Source organism: Stegodyphus dumicola, chromosome 6 (genome assembly GCF_044657685.1).
Source record: "Stegodyphus dumicola isolate Sdum_Otavi_A_Nest chromosome 6, ASM4465768v1".
Classification (NCBI taxonomy): domain Eukaryota; kingdom Metazoa; phylum Arthropoda; class Arachnida; order Araneae; family Eresidae; genus Stegodyphus; species Stegodyphus dumicola.
Genome location: NC_140773.1, coordinates 29,182,147 through 29,204,608, shown reverse-complemented (window position 1 = coordinate 29,204,608; position 22,462 = coordinate 29,182,147). Strand labels below are relative to the sequence as shown.

The 22,462-nt window shown below is 32.6% G+C and overlaps 1 protein-coding gene across 1 annotated transcript in view; it reads right to left on the bottom strand.

Moving 5' to 3' along the window:
• Nucleotides 1–22,462, bottom strand: part of LOC118183062 (inactive dipeptidyl peptidase 10-like) — a 484,033-nt gene that overhangs the window by 370,799 nt on the left and 90,772 nt on the right. Inside the window, exon 2 of the mRNA XM_085819647.1 lies at nt 8,643–8,757. Coding sequence (XP_085675773.1) covers nt 8,643–8,757 — 115 coding nt within the window. The remainder of the gene's footprint in view (nt 1–8,642; nt 8,758–22,462) is intronic.

Genomic DNA, 22,462 nt, shown 5'->3' with positions numbered 1-22,462 from the left:
AATTAAGTGGAAAAATTAGTTATCATAATTCCTTGAAGGGATTATAATAAGCATTTAACTGAATTAAGATAATTGCACATTGCCTCTCAAATGCTCATAGTTCCCTTAATTTGCTCTGTACCAAACTAATTTAGCATTTTAACGCTTGAGAGAAAACGCTCGCTGTTAGTGCTCTTATAATTGCTAATAAAGCTAAGCTAAGTTTATTATTGCCATACAGGGGTGGCTATTATACTAATTGCAGTATGTATGTTACATTATTATCATTCATCGTTTATTACATTTACTCACAAAATGCCAGCGTTTAAAACCCCAGATAGAGAATCTAAAGGATGCTATTTGCATCCTGCTGAAGAAATTCAGGAGAAAAGTATCATTAAATGAACACGATTTTCTTTATCTTAACAGGAATATGAATTTAAATGATAGCAACTAGCTTAGGGTGGTATCTATAGTTATTAGTAAGATAATAATTTCCGCTTCATAAATTATGAGAAGAGGAACAAATGCTACCATCAGTGTTTTTAATTTCATCTTTAATCATAATTGATAACGGTATGAGTTTTGGGTTAAACAAATAACACTTAGAAAGACCAAATCTTTTGTTTTAAAATTATACTAACCCTTTATAATTAAATAATGAGGTTTTCAAATCAACTAAAATTGCTATTATTATCATAGCTGCTAAAGCCGTATGGCAAAGATCAGAGTCTTTTTAGGCAACATTCAAACCAAGAATTCGCAAATCTAGGAAACAAAAACGCTGACAGTTTTCAAATTTTATATTACGCCGAAAGGGGCAATTTTTTTTTCATTTACAGACACATACACGTTTCAAAAGTATTTGGGCGAACGTCACTACTTAGGGTTCTTATTGCACATGCTTGGGTGGAGGACAACGTAATGGCTGTAGGTACCGTCGTTTGTTCCCAGTGACAGGAATGTGTATACATAAATGCAGATTCTTCATTATTTGGTTTCTTGAAACATAATATAGGACGATAATTTTATATTTATATATAATATTTGGTGGCAACAATCTGAAAAATGATTCAGACATTTAGAGTCTGAGTAACTCAGACTTAATGAGACTCACATACACACACAAAAAAAAAATTCTTAAACGTAGTATTAGACTATAAATTTATTAAAAGAGTTCACTTGATAAATTTTAGTTCTTTAAATATAATTTTGAAAATACAAAAATATAAGGAAGAGATCAGAGGTAAATTGACTACATTTTACATTAAAAAAAATTTTCATATATAGATATGAAAATTTTTTTATGTTTCGTAACTACGTCATATTTCAAAATGCAGTTAGTTAAACTTAGATAATATTCATTTTACATAGCAAATAAGACAATAAAACATTTTAAGTAACAAATTCGCCTGAAGAAATTTTATAATATATCATACATAATATAATAAAAAGCATATTAAAGTGAATTAATATTTCCCGGATTTCGTTTGTTAACGCTTTCTTTTATTTCTTTGATATTCGCTTTGCAAAAAATCGTTTGTTACTTCAAAGAAAAAAATATTCTTTAATATATAGTGAATTGATCCTGGTACATGTCACTTAAAACAGCCAAAAAATTGCTAGCTGAGAAACTGAAAGAAGCATTTCTTTTATATTTGCATAAATAAATGCAAGTTTTAGAAAAAAGACGTATTGTATTCCTCAGAGATAAATATAGAGGCTCGATAAGCATATAGGTTTAATATCGTGGAAATGAGTGATAAAACATTCAACGTAATACTTATATTTACAAATTTCTTCTTTAAAAATAACCCTCTCAGATGAATTTTTAATGCACATTTGTTTTTAAAATAAGCTTTCTTTAAGCTTCTGCTCTTAGTAATTAAACAGAAAAGTGCCAAACTAAAGCAATAAAAAATTGTCATTATAAAAACGAAAGATGGAAAGAACGAAAAATCTATATTATACTCTCCAAAAGCGGTCTAAAATTCAAAGCTTGAATTCTCTCTCTGCTTTTCTTTTCCCCAATATTTGTTCCCTTAAAATAAGTAAAGCTTTACAAATACCTTGAAAGTTTGTAGTTTATTTATATTCAAAATTAAGTCATAAAGCCATTTATTAATTTTCACTTTTTCGGATATCTTATTCCCTATGAAATTTTGAACAATGGTTTAATATTTAATATGATAACTTAGTTCAACTACCAGCTCTTGGAAATGTAGCACGATTTAAGTAAATTTATCTGCTATCTTATCGCTTCGTAATATCCTACCAATAATGGCATAGCTGAGGCCTCATTAACAGTAACTAAATTAAGACTCTGCGTTAAATGTGTTCCAGGATTAAAGTAGCTTATCGAAAAGGGAAGCCGTGCACCACATGATTTATGCAAATTACGCAAAGAAGTGGAAAGTGTCTTTAGTATTTCTAAAGTAATATGGGCTTTAATAAAAATCGATTTGTGATATAATACACGATACGACTTTTTAGCGATTACAATTATTTCTATTATCTATTAAAAATGTCAGTACTGTAATATCCACTATAACACAGATCCAACACTGTTATTTATTTTTTCATTCCTTCTGAAAACAGAGATGAAACCAAATGAGTCAAATTATTCAAATAATAAAAGAAAATTGCTGGTTTGATTCGGCAATTTTATCTGAAAGTTGATAGTCATAATAAAAGCGAGCTGCAGGAATTGAACTGAAAAGAGTTGGCAGTCAATGAGTTTATAAAAATGTTTGAACAAATCCCGCTGCTGAAGAAGTTGATACCTGAGAGACAGATTCGCTAGGGAAGTATGTAGAAATGCAAGTTTGGCTGAAAATCTCCGCTAGTCTGAAAAGAGTCACAAATTTTGGAGAATTACAGATATTAACGAAGATCGCATTCTAGGGACAAGGCAAGGAATATGAGTTTGCTATGAAAACATTCTATGTGATGAAGAATAGTGTTTGAGTCATCGAGTAAGTTAAATTTTATGAAGCCATTGATATCGAAATACTTCTCTTTTGCATAACACATTTATTTTAAAACTATTTTGAATTAATATGAATGAAAACTGTTTTTTTATTGCACCAGTGTTTTTTCTAAATGTTTGTTTTTATTTTGTTCTTACTGAACCAAAATTCATATAAAACAAAATTTTCTACCCTCGATTCATACACAAAATTATACTTCTGATTCATACACGAAATTAAACCTCTAATTCATACATAACGTTATACTCCCAATATATGCGTTTTATGTGTTACATATCACGTAACTTCGAAGTATTACTTACTGTATTGTGGAATAGGAAATACTACCGACAACGTACATTTTGACATAAAAAATAAAATCTGGGACCTTAGAATTTATTCTTCTTTCAAAATAACCAAATGTAAATAAGCTGTATCTCGAAAAACATGTTTTTGAATTTTCCAAAGAAAAATACTTCTTTTATTCGGCAAAACAGATATGTTGTAAAGGCATTATATTAAAATTCCTAAGCGCACAATAAGCGACATTCGTAACGACAAAGGGAGAAAAAAAAACATCAATCGTTATATTTACATGAAAAGAAGATTCCAAATGAATGCCCAAAAAACAAGCTGCACGTTTCTAACGCTTCTAACGTAAAATTTCTAATAAATATTAGAAATTCTCCCGACGCATAAATCAATTGCAAATCTTCAAATGCATCCGTAGCAACAATAAACAAAACACTAAAACATTCTGTTACTTTTAGCTTCAGAAAGCTAAAAATAACAGAATGTTTACGAGCTTTCGCCGAAGCATGCGCCTAAGCTTTCGCCGAAGCATCAGCACATAAATTGCCGTAGTGTCCTGACTAAATGCTATTTAACAGAAGATATATGAAAATACCTCTTGACCTTCATGAAACAAGTGCAAATTACTACCACAAAGATAGGTCTTTTTATCGTCGAAAACGAGGTGAAAAAGATGTACAAATCTAATTCCGACAATTCGAAGAAAATTTCACTAAGAAATTTAGGATTTCATTCACTGCCATTAAGCCACTAAGCCACAAGAGAAGGGACAAAAGTAAGAAAATTGAGAAAATAAATTAAAATATCATGGGTTTTGTTTAGTTTATTTGATATGGCACCCTAGGACTATCTACCTAAAGAAAGGGGTGCCTTCGAAGAGGACTAGGAGAAGATGGTTCGCATACATGTTACACACGGGAGAAAGCCACGAAAACGCACATATAGTCAGCACGTTCTCTTGGAATCGAACCCCGGTCGAACTACCAGTAATCAGCGATTTTACCGCTCCGCTACTGGTTTGCAATACCATGAGAGGAAAATGTTAAAAATTCATCACGCTATCATGAAAATATTTCACGTGTAATATTTACAAAATATTCAATTTCTCTTTCTTTCAGATGTCTCTCGGTATACTATGCATGCATTCAAATTATCCTTACAAAATCAACTGTGTTTTTATTTATGGTCTATATCTGAGGAACTGACTGAGGAATTTCTGATTACCGAAATGTTTTTACATCGACATTTCATTCAGTGGGCAACTTATTGGTTTTTTTTTTTTTTTTTTTTTAGTTGTGAAAACACTGCTCTGATGTAACTTATCACATTCTTTTGTCCTACTCTTTTATGCAACAACGTAAATTTAACTGCAATACAGCTTTAGTTATCACTTTTTTTGCGAACTATAATATAAAAATAAACAGAGCTTAAATAACATAAAACTAAAACAGAGCTTAGAAAGGTTTTCATTCTAAATCGATAGGCAGCCAGGCCCAGCCCATTTCTCAATGAATCTATAAATGAATTTATGCAAGTCGTACAGCGGCATGTTTAGAGTTTAGGGATATACCAGACGAGGTTAAGGAATGCAGACATTGCAACTGGCTGCAAAATTTAAGCATCCTCTCTAGTAGAAGCAAATCAATTTAGACTATCCTATAACATGAATATATATATATAAAACGTGCTAGTAGAATGAATTATGATTAAACCAGAATGTTGAGAATATAAAGCTTTTCTTTTCTGTTTGCAGCAGTTTATTGCAATAATTGCTTTCGTAAATAGCATAGATACCATGATTTATCATTCCTTCGTTTAATAAATGTATTTAAAATCCATATAAACCATAAAACAGAATGATCCTGCAAGCGCTGTGTTGCAGTTAAATTTATGTTGTTGCATAAACGCGTTGGACAGAAGAATGTGATAATTTGCATCAGAGCTGTGTTTTCACAATTAAAAAAATCTGATGTGTACACCACATGACATCCTTGTACGGAATATTAAATTATACGCATTTGTTTCTTGCATTTCTTTTAAACTTATTGGATTTAATTAAATCTACTTCGCCGACAGCGCATAAACCACAATAGAATAAAGGCATTCTTTAAAATTCACTCTATTTGTTTAACATAGCGACACTCTGGCACTAGGTTCACTTAACAGTATTATATTTCATTCATATTATAACTCAGAATGCACAAAACGTATATCATTTAAAGAATTATCTAATCGTTGCCACATGTTCTTTTCAAATACTATAATAAAGCTAGAACGATGTAAAAAAGAAATTAAGCAAACAAACAAACAAAAAAAAAAAAAAAGCAGTTTTTCACAGACGATTGAGTATTTCTCATTCAATTAATTCAGTTTTCACTTCGCGACAAGACAAAAATACATAAAAGCTCAAAATATCTGTATTAAAAATTACTAATTATTAAAAATTAAATTACTAATTATTAAAAATTAAGTAAATCTTAAACACTTATTTTCTCGAAAAAATTCCAGAAAGGATTAAGCATGATTTAATTCGCAATAATAAATGAAGGCGTTATTTTTGTTGTTGCGAAGTCTCTCTAGATTGGCAACATATCTACGATTCTGCTGTTTCAAATGTAAAGAAATATGTCCGCCATGCTATTTAAAACTTAACCGCACTTAAACAGCTTTTAAATTGTTGATAATTGTACAAATATTGCTTCCAGAATTACGAAAGGCGAAAAACCCTTAACCGGAAGATAAGAACAACATAATTCAATCATTTTTAAAGCCACAAATGTACAATTTACAAACATATAAGAGTAAAGAAATTGAGATCACTCTGCCGAGTAACAGTGGATATATATATATACGTTTGGTGCGGCCGATTGCAACCAAAATACGAGGTGCACATCTACATGTTATAGCAGTCCTATATACAAAATTTCAACGTTCTGAGGCTACTCGTTTTTGAGTTATGCGAGATACGTACTTTCGTACGCACGTACGTACATACGTTCGTACAGACGCCACGAAAAATCCTCTTCAGAATTAATTTTAAAGCAGTTCTATAATTATTTTGGAGGAAACGAGTCTTTTATTCTGTCCTTACGTACAGATATCACGCAAAAACATCGTTAAATTGCATTCGATAGCGGTCAAAATGGATATTTTCGTTGAAATATGCTGCTTGAAACTTTTCGCGATTATAATACTTCCTTTTTACTTCGTACAAGGAAGTAAAAAACCTAACTTGCTTTGTTTAAATGATACTAAAATTTCTCATTATTTTTAATTACAAATTTCTCATTATTTTAAATGATTATCCTCTTACTATTATTAACCGCTATCACGCTTTTTTACAACTTCTGATAACGAAGAATGTGATTCGTGTTACGTATGCCAGCTGCGTTTACATTAAATCACTGGTACATATACAGCAGCATTTTACTCGTTATTAACCTTCCACTGTGACGTGACCAGTTTCATTTTTTACAATCCACGAACTACGATTGCGTATACATGCATCATTATTTCGATATGTATGCATCGGTTTTAAAATGGCACTCAAAAATATGTGTATATAAAGACACGAGTTTGAAGATTTTTAATAAAATGGTATTAAGTCAGTTCATAAATTCGGGCGCATTTTTTGATAAATTTTTAAATACTATAAAAAAAAAACACAATTTATTTTAATCAATTATATATTTTCCTCCATTATCAACAATGTCTCGCTCTCTTACAAGCAGCTTTTTTATGCCATTGCTGTAGAAAGACTCTGTTTTTGATGCAAAAAAACTTGAAAGTTCACTATGTACATCCTGTTTAGAATTTAATTGTTTTCCCAGTAAGAACTTTTTTAAGGCACGAAATAAGTGAAAATCACTGGGGGTAATATCTGGGGAGTAAGCAGGATGTGGCAAAAGCTCCCAATTAAATTCACTAATTTTTTGCAGCGTTGTTAGAGCCGTATGCGGTCTAGTGTTATCATGACGAAACAACACTTTCTTGATATTCACTAACCGTCTGCGTTTTTGGATCAATTCTGAGTTTAGACGGCAAAGTTGTTCACTATAAACTTCTAAATGAATCCTTTGATTTGGTTCTAACAGTTGAAAACGTCCTGAACGGGGCTCATCATCAATGCTGCTTTTTCCAACTTTAAATGCTTTAAACCATTTCTGGGCAGTCCTTACACTAAAAGTGTGCTCACCATGTACACTATTAATTTTATCGCTGCAAACCTGGCAGATTCACCACACGAAAATAAAAAATGTAGCACAGCATGTTTGTACTGATTATCTATATTCATCTTCTATGGGTACTAAAATGCGTTCGATATTTACGAAAGTTGGTGATGAACAGAATAATATGTTAGTTAACAGGCAAGTTTCAACAGGTTCAAAATTGTATTGCTTTAGTAAATGCATCATAGTGAATTCCACGCATACTCTTAACGCGCAGCGCACGAATTTATGGACTCACCCTTAAGTACTAATTTCACGCTTTCATTAAACGCTCTTGAAATTAAGATTGTTGAAGGCAAAATGTATGTTGTTGGCAAAATAAGGTTCTCTAATAAGGAGCAGCATAGTTTAAAATATAATTTCGTTTCTCACATTGCGAAATTTCATTTAATTTTTTAGTATTTGATATTCATCTGTTATGAAACTGATGATATTTCTTCAAACGCTCGTATATAACTTTCCTGTTTCTTTTTTAAGTATAAGTAGTAAATATTGTAAATATGTTTCAATCGTGAATAAGTTGAAGGAATAAAAATATTTGAAGGTATTATTAAATGGGATTATTTTGCTACTAAACGTGATGGTTACAATAAAACTACATACTTTTTTTTCAAAATATTTATAACATTCGAACTTAGAGTACACTGTCATCAGTCTATTTTGTTTTAAAATGTACTAAAGTGCAGAGTAAAGCAGCATCTATAGCTATCTGTATACATGTAGAATTGTACACGTAATCGTACATGTATATAGTGAAAATTAAATATGCTACTTTGAATAAAATAGCATAATGAAAATTATTGTTAGATATTATTCTTCTCAACATCTCTGAATAATACTTTGATATAAATATTTTTAAATGTTTCCCATTCGATGTTGAAAAGATTATCGAACGGATTCCAGCCAGTAATACAATAGATTCATACATTCTATTAATTATATCCTTCTGCGTGCTCCATTTGCATTCCTCTATTCTCGTAAATTTTGCTTTATCATATATAGAGACTTCTTTAAGTGTCAGCAAACTTCCGATTGTAGGATTTCGAGAAAATCTGCTCATCTTGTACTAGTAAAATTGGCTAAAATTTAACCAAAAAGATTAGAATTAGAAACACATATGGATTTCAAAAAAGTTTCAAGAAATATTACTTACGTGGAGTTAGCAACAAAATAGCTAATGCTATAACGGAACAGATCGCTACGATAACAATAAGTGATATTCCTATTCCTCTCCAGTTATGGCTGTCATCTATGACCTCATCGTCTTCCTGAAAAATACAATACAAATTAGATTCTGACAGAAAAATCAGCCCATTCATACGATTATATGTTTTCCTAAAAATATGATTCAAACTCTGGAATAAAGTAAATTGCAGCATTAGCATATCGAAGCTAAAGATTCATAGTACAATAGATTAAATTTCACTATTTAAAATTCCGTTTTCATGTGCATTCTTGGCGGGAAGTATATGGAATTATAGGTTTTGGTATTTAATAAAATATTTCTCCCCACAGTCGTAAAATCGCTTTCAAAAAATTCCTAATTTATCATGAGAAACTTCAAATACAATATAGATAAAAAGCTAAAGCAAGAAATGTACGAAAAACTCACGTATTTCTCTGTGCTGATATGTGAATATTATGATAACGTATATTCGCCGATGTGTAAGAGCAATATTTGACAAATACTGCGTAAAATCTCTCTTGAATGCCAATTCTGCAGCTTCTTGGAAATCGCTGGTCCAAGATTTATTCAATCATTAAAAGTGTGCTTTACCACCCCTCCTGTAAAATTATGTCTATATCCATTTCATAAATTGAGAAACAAATAACCGTTTTTCAACTTTATGTGTCAACATGTCCCAAATCATCTCTGGTGTTGATATCAGGCGATTTCATAGCAGATTCAAGACATAAAACTAACTTTCACATCTCGAAGGACATGCAACGAACTAGACATGTCCTTCGAGACATAAAATTTTAACCATCAAAGGTTTTGCAAACGCTATGACAGTCAAGAGCAATTAAAGTCACCATAGATGTCCACGGTATTGAAGCCCTAACTGTCGCCTGTGCTTTACTTTGGTCCTGTGATAGTCAGATTCTGTGTTAATCATATTATCCACAAATTACTATATTTAAGAAAGAAAAGAAGGTGGACTCATCGATGAATAGTACGCGTTTGTATTATATTTCCTAGGATTTTCAATCCTGACGGTACTGATGTCAATGTTTAGCAAGGACTCTGCTTGTCAGATATTGCACAATAACAGCCAGAGCGAGTATTAATCCTTTGAGCCTCCTGATGGGTAATTTTCATAGAAAAGAGTGAATTCAGGAAAATGTTTTCTCACAATGTGAATAGTTGTTATTTTACGTACATAACAGGAAGGGAATACGTACATGTGTACATAATGGAAACAGAAAGACGCAGTCCAGGAAAATTATTGTAAATAATTTAGAAGAGACAGGGAAGACACGTAAATTAAAATGAGGAATTACAGGTTATTGCTAATTTAAATTATAACTTTAAGCTACCGATTATTTTTTAATTTTACACCCAAACACACACGTATATATAAATTACAACAACGTATGCATGTATAGATGAATGTATAGTGTTATTAAATCATTAGCAAATTTTAAAAACGTTTTGCTTTAGTCAACAAGTCACTAGTCTTATATAATAATGAATATCTACAATTCTGTGTTTTATCATTCTACCAGACTGGATGAAGAATTAAAATTCACTGGAATGGCAACATTGTTTGTCCCTTGTATAATAAATATCCTAATAACTTAGGCAATGTAAAGCAACTCTAATTTCAGAAATGGAAAAACTAGTTTATGTATTTATTTACCTCAATGTATTTGTAAAATCAAAATCAATTCCGCTTCAGGTAAAATTTTCAAAAAACAACGAAACGATTTCGATGAGAAAAATTGATGTTTTTAGGCGGTATAAAAAACTCTAATGTACCACAAGTTTTATTTCAATTTCGTTTTGATATATCAGTTTCAGTTCAAAAGTCCTTGTTCCTTACCCGTTCCCTGAAAAATTACATTTAATTAATTTTATAAGTAAAATTTCAGAAAAAAGGAAAGAAATAAAAAGGCTGCATTCCGTTATTCTTTGTTAACTTGTACGCTCTCTTAAATTTGATTTGCTGCTGATTCCGTATGTGAGGATGAATGCTGAAACAACATTGAAACCTAATACCTGAGTTTAGAATTTATTTACTAAATTATCGTTGAAACAAAAATTTAAATCTGCTGTTTCAAGATCATATCTTTTTTGAGCTTTTCGGTTCAGCAAGAAAATAGTTTGCATAGAACACTTCAGATATCCGAAGTTCCAGTTATTCGAGTTATCGTTTCTCTTACTTAATTAAATAAAATTCACTAGTAATTGATTTATACCAGGGGTTCTGAACCGGTGATATGCAAGAGAAAAATAGGTGGTAGGCAAAGAAGCAAAGCACTTTTAACTATTAAATTCAAAACTTAAAACCTCAACATCCTGATTTGAGTTTTTCTCTAACAATCGTAAATTTATGCGATCTGAGCTTTTTTCAAGAGTGGTGGTGGTAGTAGTACTTTGTAGTGGTGGTACTATAGGTTTTGTTTAGATGGTAAGCGTTAGTCAAAAGGTTGAGAACCGCTGATTACATTTTTTTCAGATTTATCGTTTACTTAAATAATATTACAAAAACAACGTAGTAAATAAAACATAAAATGGTGTTTACTAATAAAGAATTAAAAGATAGGTAAATATGTTATCTTATTTCGGGGGAGATTTTAACTTAATCCATCGATTTCTAGATATAATAGATATAAGTCTCTCAATTTTGCAAAATGTGCAGGAATAAGAACCACTCTTATTCTGAAATCAATACAGCAAATTCGAAATGAATGTAGCACCGTCAATAGAAACAGCAACGTCCCTTGAAAAACTGAGATAAATGGTATATTTTGAAGGCAATGAAAAGAGCAATACATAAAAACTCAAAATATCTGTATTAAAATTTACGAAGTAACTCTTAAACACTTATTTCCTCGAAAAAATTCCAGAAAGGATTAAGCATGATTTAATTCGCAATAATAAATGAAGGCGTTATTTTTGTTGTTAAGAAGCTTAGTCTCTCTAGATTGGCAACAAATCTACAATTCTGCTGTTTCGAATGTAAACAAATATGTCCGCTATGTTATTTAAAACTTGACCACAATACTGCATACAGATTTACTAAAGGCATAAAAACCTTAACCGGAAGATAAGAACAACATAACTCAATCATTTTTAAAGCAAAAAATGTACAATTTACAAACATATAAGAGTAAAGAAACTGAGATCACTGAGCCGGGTAAGAGAGTGGATATATTTATATACGTTTGGTGCGGCCGATTGCAACCAAAATACGAGGTGCACATCTACATGTTATAGCAGTCCTTTATACAAAATTTCAACGTTCTGAGGCTACTAGTTTTTGAGTTATGCGAGATACGTACGCACATACGTACACACGTTAGTACAGACGCCACGAAAAATTCTCTTCAGAATTAATTTTAAAGCAGTTTCATAATTTTTTGGAGGAAACGAGTCTTTTATTCAGTCCTTACGTACAGATATCACGCAAAAAAGTCGTTAAATTGCATTCGATAGCGGTAAAAATGGATATTTTCGTTGAAACATGCTGCATGAAACTTTTTGCGATTACAGTACTTCCTTTTCACTTACCGAAATTTTATTGGAGCAAGCCACATGCGTAGTTTACTTAATTTTTAGCATATTTTATTTAATTAAAAATTAATTATTATTACGCATTTTAAACAACAAATTAATCGAAACATGGACTATCCAAAACTCCTGTCTCTTTCACTAAACTATTTGTTGAATCTACATAATTATGCAATGTTATAATAAAGGTAAGATCAGATAGTCACATTTTGCGGTTTTCAAGTAATCACTGACATATGCTTTAATATTTCAGATTGCATAATGTATCATTATAAACATACTATTTTCTTTTGTTAAAATTTTTACTTGAATTGCTTTAACTGTTTAATCTTAATGTTTTTATACTTTCATTAACTTAAATGAAAGTAACATATTCCTTAATATTTGACAGATTGAAAAATGTTACAGTTAATTTTTTTTATTGATTCAGACACTAATTACAAAAAGTACGGTATGTATTTCTCTGCTGATAAACGTTAAACAGCAAATTAAATATAGAAATGTATGCAGTAATGTTATTAAATGAATGTCTATTAAAATGAGACAACTTGGTGGAGCATTACATGATTTCCTAGAAGTTCTTTTTTTACATGCATATAACATGTAATTTCTTCCTTTACATGGCATGCATATAATGTTAGGATAATGGCTAATAGGCCAGATTTAATAAAGGCTAGATTTTTAAGAATTCGAATGGAAAATTTCTATGTATCAAAGTTAAATTCTTATTTTACCATCGAGCGAGAATAAGAAATGACTTTTTTTATAGATCAATGATTTTTGAGCTCTTAATTAGAGTAGTAACGGGATCCATGAAAACATCCATTACGTAAATGTCAACGAAAAACTTATAAAAGCACAATAAAACTTCTGTAATTCGGAATTTTCTTCCATTTTAATCCTATTAAACGTTACACTTTATAATTACATGCTTTTATGCTTGCAAGCGGTTACATACGCAGGATTAAGCCATTTTCATAAATTTATGAATGCTATTTTGAGCAAATTTGTAACCATAAATGCAAGTCTAGGTTCAAGTTTAAAGAAATTCAATCATGCATCCACGTTTTACACTCTATATAACGGTCTCTTCCTATCAACTGCATGTCGATCATGTGAGACAGTTAAAGAAAACATTTTAAAAAATAGACATTTGTTGTCGATCCGACCAAATCGATTGGCTGTTGCCGCCTGTCGGTGCCATCTTTTAGAAAGAATCGTTATCGTACTTTGAAGACGGTAGGTCACCTAGGATAGAACCGATGTCTGTGGAGTAGAAACAAAATAACTTGCTTTGTTACCCTGTCTGCGAGGAAACGCACTACTTCGTGAAGATTGTTATTTCGGCATCGTTGTCTCAGTGTATTTGAAAGTGATGATTGATTGTGGAATCGAACCAAGGTCTTCGGAGTAGAAACAAATCATCATATCAACGAACTGTGTACTTTGGCATTCTCTGCCCATATTTTGTGTGTTTGTGCAAGCACTAATGGGTCCTCGAGCCCTTGAGATACCTCTACGAGCATTTTTTATCGCGATAATAAAGAAAATGATTTTAGTCGCATTTGAGCCCATATTATGGACTTGAATGCGAGCCTTTGCCACATATGACTTTTGCGAGCCTTTGCCACATATTGCTCGTGCCTAATTAGGTTACACAGTGAGACACATTAGTGTGTCACGTCGTTTTTTTCTATGTGTACGCAGGTCCGTGTTCTGAAGACTACCTAAGCAGTGCATGCTCACCAATTCATCTAACTTAGCCGTGTTTACTATATAAGGTATTTCTTTCGCCTTCTAGGCATGCCTTCGTAGTGTGGTGGTCTGCACGCTGGGTGCGTATTCCAGAGGTCCACGGTTCGATTCCTGGCGAAGACGTTGCTAATTTTTCATCTGTCCTGCTTCGAAATAACCTAATGTCCCTACGACCGTCACAGCCTTGACGTTAGCTCACTGTGTTGGTGCTCTCTAATTGACTTTAAAACTGCAAAATCAAATTTACATTCATGTAAACAGGATCCCGTTTAACGTCATATTAGATTTCATAACTTCTTGTCTCTGGTATGCTCTAATACGATATTATTTTTCTTATTTTTCATAATCTTATTTTTTAAAATAAAATTTATTTTTATTTAGCGTATGTTAAAAATTATTAATTTAAGAAATAAATACTGAAAAGTATGAAAAATAAACATATTCTTATTTTACATATTGTTTTAATTAAACATTTTTAAAGTTTATTTATTTTACTTAACCAGTTATTTTATGTTTAGAACCTTTGCTATCACATCTCTCCTTCCGTTTTCTCTCACAAATGTAAATTCAGTGTATGTATAATGCATGTATTTAAGTGGAGGTTTGAGTTTGTTTAGATAGAGGGAGTTTTGCTTAGTGAAGGACACGTTGTTAGGTATGCTATTCTAAGATAAGAGTTCTTGTGTTCGGCCGTGCGTTATAATTGCCGATAGTATTCCACGCCGGTGAATTTTAAAGAGCCAACTTCGCGTTTAAATTACTCTGCTTAGCATTTGACTATTATATATTTAGAGTTACTCTGAATTTCTGTTTTTAGTACTTTAGACACCAGAAGGGTGTGGCTCAACTAGATAGTTGCAAGTATCGGACGATACCCGATTTATCATAAAAACCCGTCAGGGTGTCCGGGCCTGCATTCACCTGTGCACCTGTTTTAAGTTATTCCAATAAATACCGGCTGATCTGCAAGCACAAGGTGTGTCCTCTGTTAAGTAAGATTACTTAATTTAATTAGTTTACTTAGTTTAGCACCAGGTGTGTCCTCTGTTAAGTAAGATTACTTAGTTTTAAAATAAAAGTCTTTTTACATACTTTTCAATTTCTGTGTAGTACTTTGAAGAGATGACGACAAGCTGCTTACAGTCTTATTGAGGATTACTCTCAAGGTGTAGAGACATTATGTTTTTTTTTTTTTTTTTTTTTTTTTTTTTTTTTTTTTTTTTAAAGTCGGAGAAAGGAAAAATTAGCAGTGCCCTCACCGTGACTCGAACCACGGACCTCTCGAATAAGTGCCGAGCGTGCTGACCATTGCACCACGAAGGAATGCTAAGAAGGCGGGAGAAATACCTTATATACTCCCCCTTTTTAATGGGCGACTGGGGATTAGGGGTCACAATCGCCAAATTCTGGTAGTGAAAGATCATTAACTACCACCTTTGTTCTTAGTTCGGGGGCCACTGTATAAACATTAGGGTATTTCGAAGCGAGAGACGTAAAAATAAGCAGTGGTTTTCGTCGGGACTCGAACCTTGGACCTCTCGAATACGCGCCGAGCATGCTGACAATTACACATGTTAAGAAGGCAGGAAAAGTAATAGATACATTTAGTAAAAGACTAATACCTTTCCATTTATTATTTATGGTATCTTAACAGGATGCAACATTTTGTTTCTGCAAGATATTTGACTTCTAGTGCTTGAAACCGTGATTCTGGTGAATGACTAAAGCTCGTATTTAAGTTATTTAAGCTTTTGAGTGTCACAGGTGAAATTTTGTAATCACGTTTTCTTGCTCTATATAATAAATGGATAAGCTAAAAACTTTATACTTTTGAAGTCATTGACAAAATTCTCACTCTCACACTCATACATATAATTCTTAAGCATAAGATGTGTACTGAAACTTATAAAATTCCTTAATTCCACCGAATCTCATCTATCACTCACTGTTCTTTTCCTTTCAGACTAAATGAAACATTTAATCTCTGGCGGAGAAACCCCGTTGGTGAAAGCACAATATGAATCTTTGGCATTTCGATAAAAAAAAAATCTAAGCAAATATGTTCTTAAATGAAAGTGAAATGTAGCAGATAGCTTTCAAAAGGCATAAAAAATGAAAAAGTCAGGATGAAATATAAAACCTTCACAAATATAACAGAAGTTTAGTGCAAAAAAAAAATCATGGATTAAATTAGAATTTCATAATAACACCCCCACTTGTAATAAAAGAAGAAAATTCTGGAAAAGGAGAAAAAACATTTAAAAAAGTAGATAAATAAGAATTAAAGCAAGCAATCGATCATTTGAGTGAAAGCTCGAAATGATTTTTTTCCCTTTTTTATGGGGGTGGGGTGGTGTATAAGGAATAATGGCATATTAAAAGATAGAATAAGTGCTGAAGACTTATATAATTTTCTATTAACAAAATTATGGTAGGGAAAAAGGAATTATGAACTTACATTTGTAAAGCAGAATTTAAATATCCAAATCAGTGTCAATTAAATATGTTTTCTAGTTTGTTTTACATATATTTAAATTCATAAACATGTATTCAAGAGATGATAATGTTATCAAAACACGATGAAAAGTATCTGCAGTAACAACTAGAGCAGTGCTACATTGTTAGACAAAGAGGTTACCGGAAACTGACTGGTGCAAGCTGACGATTCCTGAATCACGCCTATTTTTTAAGTGTGTATCCTCCCCCGTTTTCGCTGTTGCATACCGGTCTCCCTTTATAATCCAACCTGGACAATATTTTCGGTGACAAGACTATTAAAGAACTGATGGGTTTAGCTGTGCCCGACAAATGACTTTGAACAGGTGTCTGGTCATTCGAAAAAGAGAAGAAAATTGTCACAGTTGTGATAGCACACTAAGTGTACGTGGCGCACGAGGAAAAGGCCTTTTGCATCTAAGCGCCCTTTTAAAATGTAAATAGTTTTGTCTGTTAGTTATTTAATATTTTATATGTCTTGTTGTAAATTGTTCTAAAAATATTGCAATCGCATTTTATTTGTAAAAGTGAATAGGAATTTTAAGCTCAGTGCAATATACATTTCGTAGCATTTTTCAGTTTTCTACTTTTTGTATAACCGTAGCAGCTTAGATTATTTTTATCTTTATAAAAAAGAATTAAAATCTCTTATATGCCCAAATCTCTCTCTCCAAGGCTCTTGCATGCTTGTCGACATCAGCAACGTGGCTTTCAACAGGCGGAACATGCTCTAATTCTACCCTCTAAAACCTTCTTTTAAATATTGTCTTCTTTTAGCCTCACCTGAATATCAGACGAGCGAGAAATTTACATTCTGGCAGGAAAATGGAAACGAGGAAGATAGGAGAGTTCATTAACATGAAATAACTGGTTAAAAATTACGCGCTACCTTGCAAGTTGCGGAACCTAAATATGTTTATATTGTATGACCTCCATTCGTTTGCTCTTATTGAACCAAAAAATGTGTTCAGTGTTCATACAATAATTTAAAATAATTTATCAAACTTTTTCTTTAAAATTCAAAAATGTGTTAAATCACATGTCATCCACTATACGCCAAATGTACCGTTACATTATCTAGATGTCTAATGAAAAGCTGTAACAAATACTTCTAACAATAAAAATAGGGAAAATATGTTCTATAAATTTAAGTTGAAACATATTCATCTGCAATTCAGTCAAATGCAGGCAAGCAAAATATTTACGTATTGTACTCAAGGTCAGTTATATCCTTGTACAATTTGAGCATACAATTTTATTTTCTCGATTAAAATTATTTTATAATTTCATTGTTAAATTGTATTCAGCATTTAAATAACTTTCAAAGGCAAATTGATTTATTTATCAAATTTAATTTGCGTACTGAATTTGTTTAAACGTTTCTTTAAAACTTCACAGGAAATTTATATTTCTTAAACATATTTTTTTCCAATTACGTAATTTTAACTAAACGATATGCCAGAGCCATTACTACTTATGTCTGAGAGCGTCTGTATAAGTAATTAGACGTTCGCCCAAAAAGAGAAAACTATCCTAAATTTTAATGGGTATTTTCTAAAACGTATTCCCCTAACTTATATTAATGCTAGAAAAATTCTGTGGAAATTTTTAATAGGCGCCACTTCAGATTACTACTTTGTTTTATTATCAACACTATATAACAAAGAAAAATTAACTAAATTTTGGTAATCGGAGTTTTCCAAGAACTCGGACTATCATATCATATTGATTCAAAGTTGTGATAAAAATGGTAAGTTACTATTAACGTATATTGCGTATATAACCCAGTGATTCCTGTATTTTACATATGACATTATAGTACAGAATAAAAGTAATACATTTAATTTGCGAGTGAGTTTTAGAGCTTAATTTATATTATTCTAATTATTTGTTCTACAGGTGCAGTACGTACCTCAACGAGGAATTTTCACCTGAGTTGCGTAGAAATGTTTATATTGTTCCGCGATAAACAAATGTCACTATTTTTAAACAAGGGCCAATTAACTATCCCCAATGGATCCGGAGTTGAGTGTAACTCCAATGTATGAAACGCTAAAAATTGATTTATTTATAGCCATAAAAGTCCTTATATTGTTACGAATTTTGGATATATTTAAATAATTTTAGTGACGTTGTAATCATTTTTGTATAATGTAACAAATAGTGCTTGAAAGACACGAACCATTTCGGGAAAAATATAATCCCTATATGTAATGTAACTGTAACCGTATCCTATATGTAACTGTAACCGTATCCGGTCCTTAGCTGTAACATTAACCGTATGCGCCTCTCAGAATTTCGAGTAATGGAGGGTATTACAGATTTCTAGGCGACCGGCGTAAACTATCTAAAAACGGACAGAGCTTAAGTTCTAAGTCGGGAATATATTGGAAGAACTGAGAGATCACCCTGAGAGCTTTGCGCTTTGCACTGCGCTGTGTTTAACGTTCTTATTAGTTTGAAGTGTAACTACTGATTGTACTCTGTCGGACTGAGAAGAGCAGTACGAATATTTTTGTGGAAAGTTCCAAAAGTGTAAATTGTATCTGTTGGTAAATTAAATTTTATTAAGATACCATTAGTTCTGTGTGCATTTTATGAAACCGTGGTGTCCGCCGATAATATCGCGGCAAAAACATCGCAGACGAAAACGTCGCGGAGAAAACAACGGAAGACGAAAACGTCGTGCTACAAAACATCGTGGGAGAAAACATCGCAAAGAGAAAACACCGCAGTTCTAAAACATCGTGGTACAAAATATCGTCATCGAAAATAAAGCGGTTCAAAAACTTCGCAGTTTAAAAACATCGTCTTCGAAAATATCTTTGTAAAAATAAATTATCTACAAATCATCGCATAACGATAACATCGCAGACATGCTTTATTTTTTTCAGGCTTTAATAGTAATTGTAAATGGATATTCCTATAATGATTGAGCGCAAGATGGAAAGAGGGATAATTTTTACTTTCATATTTTTTATTAACTAATACATTTTTGCTGATAAAGTAAGAAGGAAGCTTAAGCATAGAAAAGTAATGCAACTTATAGCACTTAACATAATTTTAAACCGACATAGTTAACTAACAAAGTTCATTTATAAATTACTTAAGCTTTTACTAGTAATTTTTCATGAAAAGTATAATCTAAAAAAAGCCTGAAAAAAATAAAGCATGTCTGCGATGTTATCGTCATGCGATGATTTGTAGATACTTTATTTTTTACCACGATATTTTCGAAGACGATGTTTTCAAACTGCGAAGTTTTTGAACGGCTTTATTTTCGACGACAATATTTTGTACCACGATGTTTTAGACCTGCGATGTTTTCTCTTTGCGATGTTTTCTCCCACGATGTTTTGTAGCACAACGTTTTCGCCTTGCGTTGTTTTCTCCGCGACGTTTTCGTCCGCGATGTTTTTGCCGCGATGTTTTCAGCTGTAACCGAAACCGTACGCACGCCACAATGGGCATCACGCGTTTACACAATCTGATACTTTTAGCTCAATTTGTTTTCAATCTTCCCAATGTTGTAAGTGAAATGAAAGATTTAGGTATTTTTGAATTTTTTGTACTAATACCTTTGAATCCGTTTTGGAAGAGCCAAGTCTAAACACGTTTTCTGAAGACATTTGCTTCAATCTCTTTGTCACGACAATCATGAGGTACAGCAGGAGATTATTATTTCCTGGATCAGCCACTCTTTTCATCTTACTTTGATAGAGATGTCACTGCGTGGATTTGGCCAGGACATTTTCCTACTTGTTCAGAAAGTCTTAGATCGCTACGTTAGTTATGGACACTATTTGTTCCTATGCTCCTCACCACAAAAGAAATCCCTCCAGGCTTTCTGAAGTTCGTGCTTAAGAAGCTTTTGCAATTCTTTGTAATAAGATAACGTTAAAAAATATATCTGCTTGTCAATTTATTCTACGCTTTGACTTTTAAAGAAAGGTTTTTTTTTTCATTTAGATGCCACAGATTAAGAGCTGAAATAGATATCTAATATTAACATATGACGAAATTCGCGAACGGTCGGTAATTCAGAATAACGTTCATCATACGGGGGGTGTTGGTACACGTGCTATTTTTTCATTATATCGGTTTATCATATTCCAAGTATTCATTATGCAAAGCATCACTCTATATCACATGTTATACGGCTGAAACAGACATTAACTTCCGTTTAACAAAATTTATGCATCAACGGCCATTTAACACCTCTTTACTAAAATATTAATGCAGAAGTTTGACTAAGACATCATGAAAGCAGTACTTGACTCAGATACAGATTACAGATACAAATTACAGATACAAATTCTAGATACAAATTACTTCCTAGATACAAATTACAGTTCATCGTAAAAGAAGGAACTGATTTTTTTTTTTTTTTTTTTTTTTTTTTTTCAAGAAAAACACGCAAAGGGTATAAGGTATTTCTCCCACTTTCCTTCGTGCGTCCTTCGTGGTGTAGTGGTTCTGAACGCTGGGCCGGTATTCTAGAGATCCGTGGTTCGATTCCCGGCGAAGGCGGTTGCTAATTTTTCATCTCTCTGGCTTCCAAAAGATCCTAATGTTTCGACAAGGGTATCTCTTAAAGAAGAATGGCCTTCTTAAAGGATATTTTCGGGGAAACTGACTGAGATTCTTGATGTAGATGGGAAAGCTATGGACGCAAATGCTACATTTAACGCAAATTCTCTCTTCGGAGAGATACCACTCGGGGTCAACCTTCCTAGATTCAACGATATTTTTTATTTTGCTGAGTTACCAATGAAACCGCAGGGTCTGATTTTATGTCTCCCCTGCTAGCATGCCAAACAATCTAACGTATGATTTAGATGTTAAATCCTCTTGTAAATTTTAAAGTAATAGACTTCACCTATTTTCTTTCGATTAGCCGTAAAATTCATCGCGAAATGTGTAAGGTATCTACTGCAATAAAATTTCACTAATGACACTTTATGCTGTAACTTGTAGACTCATTAGGTTACTTTGAAAAACAGGAGACATGAAAAATGTGCAGTGCCCTCTCCGGGACACGAAACTTGGACCATTCGAACACGCATCGAGTATGCTTTAGATTACATCATGAAGGCATACCGAACGTAGGGAGAAAATACCTTATATACTCCCCCTTTTAAAAAGTGTAGGGGACCAAATAATCCTGGTGGTGACAAATTACCATCCACCAACCTTTATTTCGGAGGCCACTTATAGAGTCATTCAGGACTTTTCCATGTCAGGAAACTGAAGGAATGCTCAGTACCCTTGCTGGGATTTGAACCGCAGTACCCTCGCTTCTGGAATATGCGTCGAGTATGCTTCCAATTACACCACGAAGGTATGCGGAAAGGAGAGAGAAAATATCTTATATACTCCCCCTCTTAAAGGAAGACTTGGGATTAGAGGACCCAGTCCCCGAATCCTGGTGGTAACGAATTATCGTCCACCAACTTTTAGTTCGGGCGCTACTTGTACAGTCAGGAGACGTGGAAAATGTGCGATGCCTTCGCCGGGACTCGAATTCTCGACTTTTCGAATACCCGTCGAGTATGCTTCCAGTTACACCACGAAGGCATACGGAAAGGATTGAGAAAACACCCTACAAACTCATATCTTTAAGAAACTTTTACGCAAAGCCCCCAGCATTCGAAGTTTAGTCTCTTGCTCAGTTAATTTAAAAACCATATTTATCAATATTAAAATCTAATTTCTTTTTCAAACTTATCGATGAATTCATATAAACAAAATACATTATTAATCTTTACAAAAAAGAATCATCTCTTTTTCTTTTGTAATATGGATAAAAGCTGGAAACTTCTGTGCGGTTATCAGAAATTACATATTATTTAAAACTTTTAACATTATGCCTTAACTGTCTAGCTGTGTATTTAGCTTCAGTTGTTTTAAAGACATTGTTTAAATAATATATAACTGCGTAAAATAAATTTTGCGTTAAGTGCCTAGAGGAATTTCAACATAGAACA